Source organism: Penaeus vannamei, chromosome 13 (genome assembly GCF_042767895.1).
Source record: "Penaeus vannamei isolate JL-2024 chromosome 13, ASM4276789v1, whole genome shotgun sequence".
In the NCBI taxonomy this organism is placed as follows: domain Eukaryota; kingdom Metazoa; phylum Arthropoda; class Malacostraca; order Decapoda; family Penaeidae; genus Penaeus; species Penaeus vannamei.
Window position 1 is genome coordinate 32,619,429 of NC_091561.1, and position 11,174 is coordinate 32,630,602.

Here is an 11,174-nt window from a genome sequence, read left to right on the forward strand (position 1 = left end):
TCCCGGCAATACTTTATTGCTAATCAGTCTTCCGTTTTAGTTCTTTGTCTTAAAAGTATTGTTACCGTAATATTGATAGATGAAAGAAATGGAGAAAAAATATTTCGTGCATTCATATCCGGACTATTTTAGACACGCAGAGTCTCTACCCAGTTCGGCGTATCCCAAGCGTTTCTCGCCAGGGGATGTAGAAGTCGCAATGAACGAAGGCGAAGCAACTCTCAAGAGCCAAACAGCTTGTATATATTACTGTTGTGTTGCTTTGTCAATTCAGCCTCAGTTACGGGGATCTAACGTTTTCATTCGGTCTATCGAGTTTTAAAAAATGTTAATGAACAATTATTGATTTGAATGTTAACCTCCAAGGAATCTAAAATAAAAGACTAACGTCCGTAACGCCAAATCATATTATTTAAGGTTTATAAAACTATATTCATATATTACATCAAAAATTATCAATAGACGATAGAAAATATGAGGGGTAGGAGCAAGAGACGGAACACAGAATGAGAGAGAGAAAGAGAGAGAGAGAGAGAGAGAGAGAGAGAGAGAGAGAGAGAGAGAGAGAGAGAGAGAGAGAGAGAGAGAGAGAGAGAGGGGGGGGGAGGTTTGATTTTTGGTCGCTCATCCACAGCGTATATGTTAAATCTATTTTAAGTTTTCACATGCCAAATACACATAGTAAATGTATAGCCGAGAGATGAATAAGATATGTTTCAGTTGACAAGGGATGGAAACATTTCGTCTCTTCATTTTAATGTTACTGCATATTTATTTATATTATCTAATGAAGTGCAAAAGTCTAGGCTGTCACATTATTCTATATTCATGTTTACAATGTATTTCTAATAATACCTGACACATCTTTGTAAACATTAAACACATTTTCCTATGTCTGTGCATAAGGAAATTCAGTGCATGATGAAGAATCTCGTAGTGTGGGTGTCTAACCGGTTTACACTGGTTCCAGGCACCTTTCCCAAACCCTCTACCACAGTCCTTCTCTGCACTACTTCTTCCACCTCAGATACTGAGCCTTTACTCCCCCTCTCTCCGCCCATGAGAGAACACATCGTCTTTTCATGGGATTGTGTGCGTCTGTTGTAGGATGAAGAATCTCTGACAGACGGAAGGTAAGTCTTGCGAATTTTACGTTTTGTTGGGAAAATTCTTGGAAAATGTTCTTGGCTGAGGTTATGTTGTAGGCAAAGCTAGACAGATTTTGAAGTCCATTCATCTACTGGGAGGTCAGTGGATTTGGTAGTAAACTGTAGCCATTGTTATTGGACAATGTTTTGTTGTGCATATATGTACTGGGAGTTCAGTGGATTTGACAGTAATTTATTGCCATTGTTATCTTCCTTTAATCGGATAACCGATTCAGAGGCGGTTGACGAGAAGAATTATCGTTATCAAATAATGTCTTCAATTATTGGACTTGATTAACGTACTTTTAAGTAATTTAATTGATCTGAAATTGTGGAAGAGTGATAAAAGAGACAGACAGAGGGCTTGCTGAACAAAGTTACATTATTTAAATGTTACATTTCCGTCATAGTGCTATAAAGTCACTCAACGAAAATTTTAACTTGAACACTGATTATGTCTTATTAGTTTAATATTTAAGAAATAATGTTGGCGTTTATGGTTTATGCATCTAAATTTCTGTAATGATTATTGTGATAGCTACAATATGAGCGTCCACAGGTACTACCAGTGACCCCAAACTGTAACAATAGAATAAATTCAATAATTTTCCACAGACCTCAGACTCCCTCTCGGCGAAGAGAAGCTGCATCAGCAAAAGGAGGAACTTATGACCTATTTAAAAATGGCTCCTCGCTCTGGGTATGATGTGGAATCCGAGAGCACACCCTTGCTCGGACGCCCGGCGAAAGCAGGTGAGTTGAGGTCAAGTCTTTTGGCATAGCATCGCTTTCTCGTCCCATTGTATGCTAGCTGTGTTCGATAGTTGCATTCTCCATTAAAATGTTATTTATTTGATATACTTCATAAAGTTTTTGCTTACTCATTCATGACGCGTTATACTTCTTGTTTTACTTTGATGGTTTGATATACTTCTTCATATTTTTTGATAATTGCATGTTCTCATCCAAATGCTAATATATATCGCTGCGAAATTAATGTTATTTTCAATCATGAATGTTGATGAACTTCTGATAATCAAAGAGGATATAAAAAAAAACTATGAATATGCTAATAATCGTGATTACGTTTGTGTGCTTGTGTACGTATGTATGAATCGACACTCAGGCAAAAGACGGAGTGCACAATGTTCACAGTCTATGAGCGTGTGCGTGCGTGCGCGTGTGCGCGCGCGCGCGCGTGTGTGTGTGTGTGTGTGTGTGTGTGTGTGTGTGTGTGTGTGTGTGTGTGTGTGTGTTTGCGTGTGTGTGTATGTGCGTGTGTGTGTGTGAAATAACCGAAGTGGATCATCGACCATCTCTCCTCTGACCTGAAGGATGGGAAAGGAAGCCCATATACACGATGGTTGTGCTTGGTTGCCTCGGGACTGTGGTGGAGTATTGCCAGCGGGTGAGCCTCTCCGTCGCCATCGTCGCCATGGCGAGAGCCAGTGGCAACACGAGTCAGGCTCTCCGAGACCCTTCCTCTGCCTATTACAAGGTTAGTTACGGTTTTGTTATTGTCATCTCTCTCTCTCTCTCTCTCTCTCTCTCTCTCTCTCTCTCTCTCCAGTTATCATATTGGCATGTTTTAAACTTCCATTTACTGTTTATGTTAAATGAATAACTACTCAATTCTGCCTTTGAGGTGCATACGTAAGGTGCCCACATACATCTACATAGCAGAAAGTATTGCATCCGATGCAACAAAATGGTATTTAAATACTCCAAACGTTGTTCAGAGTAGTTCGACGCAATTTCCACCAAGTCTTGAGCAGCACTTCCCCACTTATGCATGGGAAAGCGATCCCCAGACTCCAATCTGATGCCTTTGTTGCTTGCAGGAGGGGGGAGAGCCAGGCGGGTGGGACGCGGCGACCCAAGGCATGGTGCTGGGCAGCTTCTTCTTGGGGTACGCGGCCTCCAGCCTGGCGGGGGGTCGCGGGTCGGAGCACCTGGGGGGAGGGAGGTTGTTCGGGTGGGGCATCGTTGTGTCGTCGCTCTTGGCCCTCGTGTCGCCCCCCTGCGCCAGGACGAGTGCCAAGCTCTTCGCCGTCATCAGGATGTTGCAAGGAGCTGCCCAGGTGAGCATTCTGTGTTATGTTTAATAGTATCTACAATGATAACGTTATATCTGCTACTTTTACAATCAAAGTGGATCATGATTATTATTACAATCATTACTATTATTATTATCATCATTACAATTATTATCATTATTTTTGTCTTTATTATTGTCATTACCATTGAAAGTGTCTACATCATTATAATCAATAACATCATTTTTATGATTGTTGATGTTAATGTTCTTGCTTTCGTTATTATCGTCATTACATTTGAAAGTGCCATCATTAGAATTATCATTAACATAAACTTACTATGATTAATACTATCATTATCATTTTAGCAGACATGTATTAAACATGTTACACTTTTGTACATAATTTGGCGATATCTAATTCCTCTCCACTGAATGTCATTCAAGGGCGTGACTTTCCCTGCCATTAACGTGATGATGGCCGCCTGGATCCTGCCCGCTGAGAGAGCCAAGTTCACCACCATCGTGAGCTCAGGTGTGTGTGACGGTTTTTGTTTGGATTGCTATTTATATGATCGTCTGCCAACATTCTTAGGATTGTTTACATTTTGTGATAGCTCTCAGATATCTCTTTGATGACTGCGACATTTACTGGAAACGGTTTTCTTCCAGGTTCGCAACTGGGCACTGTCGTGGGCACGATAGCCAGTGGGTGGCTGTGCTCCTCCAGCGTGTTGGGCGGCTGGCCCCTCGTCTTCTACGTGTTCGGGGCGTCCGGGCTGGTGTGGGCGCTGGCGTGGTGGTGCCTCGTGTCCGAAAGACCGGAGGACCACGCAGGCCTGTCGGAGGCTGAGCTGAAGAAGTTGAAGCTCCACCAGGAGTGTGTCAAGGGAACGGAGGTAAAGCAACTGCTGGAGGAGAGGTGGCGATGGGAGGGCACGGGGCTGATGCGGAGTACTGGCGAAAGAGGTGCGATTCTTGCTGTATATATGCATATGTGTTTTGCATTCTGTTAGGCAATTCATTCATCGTTTATCAAAACTTTCTCTTGTTCAGCCAACCTGATGCTAAAACCTTCCTTATAATCACAATCTCTCCATTTGTTCCAGACAGTAGACATTCCTTGGCTGGCCCTCGCCAAGTCCCTTCCTTTCTGGGCTCTGACTGCAGCCACCATAGGGAATGACTTCGGCCTCTACACCTTGCTGATGCAGCTGCCCACGTACCTGCGAGACGTCCTGGGCTTCAACTTGGAACAGGTATGGCCATTGTTCTTGACGCGCTTGGTTTTCATGATTTTTGCTGATTGGTTTATTATTTTTATGACATTCTGGTTACTCGACATTGTTGACGTATGAGAAAGTGGTGTAGCATATCCACTACAAGAAAATGTTGTTTCAAGTATTTTGGTTTTGCGTACGATTTTCTTGGTTTATCATCACTATCATTGTTATTGTTATTATTATTGTTATTATTACCATTATTATTATTGTTATTATTATTTTTTTATAATTATTCTATTTATTGTTATTATCATTACCATTATTTTTGACTCATTGCTGTTATACTTATCGTTATTATCATCAGTATCATTACCATTCCCATTATTATTCTGTTGGTATTTTGTTGAACTAATTGTCGGATTTACTTCTGGCAGAACGGAGTGGTTTCCACCTTGCCTTCCCTGCTGATGTGGGCGTCCAGCCTCGGGTGGGCGGCGCTGGTGGACGCCCTCACGGCCACGGAGAAGTCTTCCATCGTCACTGTCAGGAGGCTGTCCATGGTCGCTGGTGAGTCCTTTCGTTTGTAATGGTGGTTGGATACCTGAATCATTGGAAGGATGATAGTTACAGTATTCCCTATAGAATGGTGGGTTTGTTTTGAAAGCGTACATTGATGAGCAATTCTCACTTTAACCTTCTCGATATTGTCGCAGTTACAGTCTCTGAATGATCAGTGTGATAACCTCATTTCTCTGTTCCTTGCAGCATTATTGGGCCCCATGTTCGGCCTCATAGCCTTGTGCTTCGTTCAGTATGATGCTGTTGTGACAATCGCAGTGCTGCTGGGCTCCGCCATCTTGGCCGGCGCGGCGAACAGCGGGTTCCTGTGCTCCCACCAGGACTTGGCACCGAACTTGGCGGGGACTTTGCTGGGCATCACCAAGTCCGTGGGCGCTGTGGCAGGAGTGATCAATCCCGCGATCAGCAGTTTGCTTCTGCACAGAGAGGTTTGTGTTTGGCCGCTTGTTTGATGTGTGTTTGGGTGATGTTCCATCTGTATTTTTATGCTAATCGGTGTGTATGTTAATAAGCATAATTACAACGATTTTTGTACATATAAAATCTTTCGATAATGATTATGTTAACAGTCATAAGATAGCAATAGTGATAACAAAGGTAATTATTTTAAAATGTTGACTAAACTTTCATTTTTCTCCAGGATATCATGACAGCATGGCGGGATGTGTTCATAATCAGCGCTGCCGTGTACTTCATCAGCTGCATCTGCTATCTGGCCTTGATATCGGCCGACGTCCAGCCTTGGAACTACCCGCACTTTCTACGAGGGACTTTGATGGAAGAAAAGGCAGTGGATTTTGTGACTTTTTCTGTCTCGGTGTGCACGTCTATTTCAGTCTCTCTCATTCCCTTGAACTCTCCTTCTTCTGCTCCTTCCCCCGCCTCTCTCTCTCTTCCCCTTCCTCTTCCTGTCCCTCTTCTTCTATCTATTTCCATTTCAGTTTCGATTTGCGTTACATATGGCCAAATCACCCTCTCCGTTTCCCTTAATTTCTCCATCTATCTCATCTTATCTATGTCGATTTCTCTCTCTTTCTGTGCCATTTCCATAGCAGCCAACTTGTCCATCGCTTTGCTATACACGCTGTCAGTTTCACTTTCGTTCTCGCGGCCATACACGGTGTTCGCAAGAAGAAAGACGTCCAATGAAGTCCTAACGATGTCGCAGATGAACGTCCCACGGTGATGCACACTCAACGAAGAAAGATTTTAACGTGTAAGATATCCTGAGGATGCCATGAAATTCTGCTATTGCCGGAGAAGCCTTCCATAAGTTCCAACGTGTGAGAGATCCTGATATTATGAAGTCCCGAAGTTCTGCTACCTCATGAGCCTTCTATAAGTGTAGGCTTCGTAGAGGTCAAGTTGGTGTTTATGGAACCTGTAAGGGTTTTCCATTCAGCTGACAGCAATCAAAATCCCCTGACAGGTGTAAACAAATTCCGGATACGCTATACACAGCGAAGAATGAAAAGAAATGAAAGTTAGTGAGATGAACTAGTCAATAATGTGCATAAATAGTCAATGAAATAAAAATGGCAGGGGCAATACCTACTTAATGGTGATACGCATTCGTCAATGTGTAGGAAAGACAAGAATACCTCCAAGGCCTTTGATATGTGTCCAATCATCCCAGTGAACTCAAGAAGGATTAATCGAGAATGGACCATACCAACATTGCTCTACAAAATGTCGACTATGAATTGAGAGTACAGATATATTACGGTCAGTTCAGTCCAAGTCGCTTATTGAGATCATTTTCTTGTCTTTTGCTTGAGGGGAAAAAAAGAAAAAAAGGAATGTGTGAGAAGATGGACATGCGTCTATTTGACTCGAAAAATATGAAATATGCATTTCGATGTTTTGTAGGTATTTTCTTGCTTCTGTCGATACATATATTTCTTTTTCATTGTTAATGTTGTTGATATTACATGATTTTTTTAGTGAATTTTGTTATTATCATTCCCATTGTTTTATCGTATGTTAGAGAAAATATTGAATGAATAGCACTTTGATTGATAAAAATGTGGTGTGATAAAAATAGCAGACTTATAATGATGATTATGATATCAGTGATATAAATAATTTTCACAGAAAGATATAATATGGGTACTACAGTCACAGATGACGATGCTGAGCTTGACAAGGAAATAATCAGAAATAAATGTGATTCTAATGATAATACCAATAACTATGATATTAATTCTGCTACTGCTAATACTTCTACTGTGATAATAATGATAACAGTAGAAGTATTGATAACAGTTATGTTGATAAAGATGGTAAAAATAATGATAAGAATGATTGTGATAATAATAATAGAAATAATGATAATAATAGTAATGTCAACTAAAATAGTGATGGAAATGGTAATATTAAAGATCTGTGAAAATATTGACAAATGAACTTACATTCATAATCATGATAGTGTATAAAATGATAATAATAAAAATATAATATTGAAAAATGAATAGCGATAAAGCTAATGTTGATTGTTATGTCGATCTTAAAAATGACAATGATGATAACGATACAGATATAATGACAGGAATGGTTATGATAGTGGCAGTGCTTATTTATGTGGAGCGTAAAAGAGAATCTAGCTTTGGCATTTCAGTTTGTTTTTTGTCAAATATGGAAAATGGCGGAAAGGCTGAAACAATAGTAGACAGAATATTTGACGACAATTTTTATTGATTCATTTTGTAAACATAGAAGAGCATTGGATTATCTTTTATCGCAAATATTATTTTATCCGCTGTGCTATATATATCGCACTTCTGTCATCTATGAAATTATCGCTGTCTTCCTATTTAGAACTGTTAATTTCCGTTAATATGATAAATGTTATATTAGTCGTAAACTAGTATTAGTATTACTAGTTACTAGTATTATTGTTACTAGTATTATTGTTACTAGTATTATTGTTACTAGTATTATTGTTACTAGTGTTATTGTTACTAGTATTATTGTTACTAGTATTATTGTTACTAGTATTATTGTTACTAGTATTATTGTTACTAGTATTATTGTTACTAGTATTATTGTTACTAGTATTATTGTTACTAGTATTATTGTTACTAGTATTATTGTTACTAGTATTATTGTTACTAGTATTATTGTTACTAGTATTATTGTTACTAGTATTATTGTTACTAGTATTATTGTTACTAGTATTATTTTTGCTAGTATCATCGTTACTAGTATTATTGTTACTAGTATTATTATCATTATTGATGATATTATTATTATCGTTATTATCATCATTATCATTATCATTACTATTTCTTTTATTATTATTTAGTATCATTATCATTATCATTACTATTTCTTTTATTATTATTTAGTATCATTATCATTATCATTGATATAATTTCTGTCACTATTATCAGTATCAAAATTATAAAGATCAGTATTTTGTTCGAATCATTTATCATTATCATTGTTGTTATTATCATCATTATCATTGCTGTTATTATCATCATCATTATCATCATGGTTATTACCATAATTAATATTATTGTTATCATTGTTGATGTTATTATCATTGTTAATGTTGCAATTGATGTTATTGTTATCAATGTTAATGTAATTATTGTTATTGTTATCATTGTTAATGTAATTGTTATTGTTATCATTGTTAATATTGTAATTGATGTTATTGTTATCACTGTTAATGTTGTAATTGATATTATCATCAATATTGTTACTGTCACTACTTATTATCATTGTTCCTTTCATTGTTGCTGTTGTGATTGTATTGTTACAACGGCTGTTATCATTGGTATTATAATTATCGTTTTTTATTATTGTTTTCCCTATTATTTTTACTATTATTGTTTTTATTATTGTCTTTACCATTATTATTGCCATTTTTTATTACTATCATTATAATTATTATTATTACTATATTTATTATTATTATCATTTTATCATTACCGTAATGATATTGATAATAATAATGATGATGATGATAAAGAATTGCCATTATTACTATTATTATATTATTGCTGCTGTTGATGGTATCATTATAATTAATAATACAATTATCCTTATCCGTAGTGGTAATACTAGTACTAGTAATAATAGTAATAGTGGTAAATTAGCAATAGTAATAGTAGTAGCAGTAATAATATCATACTAGCTATTATTTAAGCTATAATCAACATTAGTATATGAACATACAAATACATTCCAATCTTTTATATGTATATATATTTTTTGTTGCATTTTTTTTTCCTTTTGTCTCACGCTCTGTGAATCAGGGATCAGAAAACATGATACTATTCAGATGTCGGACGAGACATTATGGTGATTCATGATTCATTATGGCACCAGTATGCGGTTTGGTGCTCTTCTCTAATGAAACCACTGGAACCTTCGCAAAGCCGGAGAACCAAACATTCGCGATAAGGTTGACGATGTCCTCCCCGTTTCCCTACGCGATGGAATAGTACAACACGTGACCAAATTATACCCAATCGCAGCTGAAGGTGCTCGTCACCCGTGCGTCTTCAGTAAAGCTTTTTCATGACGCTGTTGCAAGGTTGCAGACACGGAAACGGAAGTTTACCTCCATGACTGGCTGTTGATGAATTAATGCGATGGTATGTAGCTTAACTGGCGTATGTACACCATGCGATCCGACAGCAAGCCCAAGTTCCGGTAGGTTAAATGAGGTCAACGACTCATTACTTACTCTCAAAGTAATGCTGCACTGTCTTTCTGTCGTGACGTGTCCCCGTCTTTTGGTAGCACGTCAAAAATGCATTTAAAGTAGACGGAGCTTTCATGGACTTTTTGTTTTAATGGAATTCAATAGAAGTTTTCGGACAAATCAGACTATGTGAATTAAAATAAATTTGCCATTTAAACAATATCGTCTACGTGTTTGCCTTAACGAAAAGGAAATTTAAAGGAATGTGTTTAAATGCGCGCGCGCACACACATGCGCACACACACACACACACACACACACACACACACACACACACACACACACACACACACACACACACACACACACACACACACATATATATATATATATATATATATATATATATATATATATATATATATATATATATATATATATATATATATATATTCATCAACATTTCCCAATGCATTAGATGACTAACTGATTATCACAGGCCAGAGGAAATGCGATTGAAACAGTATGGCTGAAATTATCGACATTAGTCTAGCACATAATCTTAATATTTAATTTTACATTACTGCAAATTAACTTATACATTCTCTGAATCAACAAAAGAAAAGGTAATTCTCCACAATCACGAACCAAACAAAGACCTGACTCGCCCGTCACCACAGAAATCAATATAATTAGCTAACAGGGAGACTAGGATAGGTGTGTGTGAATTGTAAATAAGATAAAGAAACAAATTTTCAGCTGGGATGATATAACAGTGACTTTCTTTCAGGAATACTGTTTGTTTGTTTCACATAGATTCATAAGATTTAGTTAATGTAATATCTTTACAGTATAATGACAAACACAGATTGCCATAGCACCTGTATTGATAATAGGAACTGAAAATGGGCCTAGCTGCAAGCAATGCGGAAAACTCTTAATTTTTATTGAAGATTGTGGTCGTCATTCATTCGCGTTTATTGCTATAGAATCAGGATAATTATTTTTAAGGTCTATAAGCACGAAATTGGGTTTTACGAGTTTATGTTGGGAGCTAATGTAAAGTGTAGTCTGGAAATATTTGATTATTGAATATATAGATGAAAAAGGTTATATCAGAAAATAAGTTTCGTGTGCTGATGCGCATGGTTTGATAACTGGTCAGATTTTTCTTGAAAAAGGTATAGATGACGTGTAAAAACAATGCACTACATTGTTTATTTGAGATAATATCCCCACATTCAAACAATCTCCAACAGATTCTCAAACTGATTCGCCTATCGAATTATTTTTCTTCCGAGGCGAAGGAGCCAATGAGTCGGGTTATGTGAGGTCAGTGAAAAAGAGGCAGAGGAATACTATAAATCATAATATTAAGGACAGGACTGGCAGGAATTAGGGTAATCAATTTGACATAAGATTTTGTTTTCAGAGGGTATTTTATCATTGCCGCACCGTTTACATACAGTAATTTATCTATCCTTTAGGTCGTTTTTAACCAGTGCATCCATTTTTTATTAATATCAAAAATT

The 11,174-nt window shown here is 37.3% G+C and overlaps 1 protein-coding gene across 1 annotated transcript; it reads left to right on the top strand.

Annotated features, from left to right (window-relative positions):
- The first annotated feature begins 955 nt into the window (after positions 1-955).
- Positions 956-7,215, top strand: LOC138863814 (sialin-like). Its single transcript, XM_070129177.1, has 10 exons — positions 956-1,133; positions 1,764-1,901; positions 2,483-2,646; positions 2,990-3,229; positions 3,631-3,718; positions 3,856-4,082; positions 4,293-4,442; positions 4,841-4,973; positions 5,172-5,413; positions 5,626-7,215. The coding sequence occupies exons 2-10, from the start codon at positions 1,817-1,819 to the stop codon at positions 6,169-6,171; spliced, it is 1,875 nt and encodes a 624-aa protein (XP_069985278.1). The 5' UTR covers positions 956-1,133; positions 1,764-1,816; the 3' UTR covers positions 6,172-7,215.
- Positions 7,216-11,174: the final 3,959 nt, after the last annotated feature.

Coding starts and splice junctions, on each gene's coding strand:
- LOC138863814 (XM_070129177.1), top strand. CDS start 1,817: ATGACCTATTTAAAAATGGCTCCTCGCTCTGGGTATGATGTGGAATCC. Junction 3,230..3,630: donor TGTTGCAAGGAGCTGCCCAG/GTGAGCATTCTG, acceptor ATGTCATTCAAG/GGCGTGACTTTCCCTGCCAT. Junction 4,443..4,840: donor TGGGCTTCAACTTGGAACAG/GTATGGCCATTG, acceptor TACTTCTGGCAG/AACGGAGTGGTTTCCACCTT.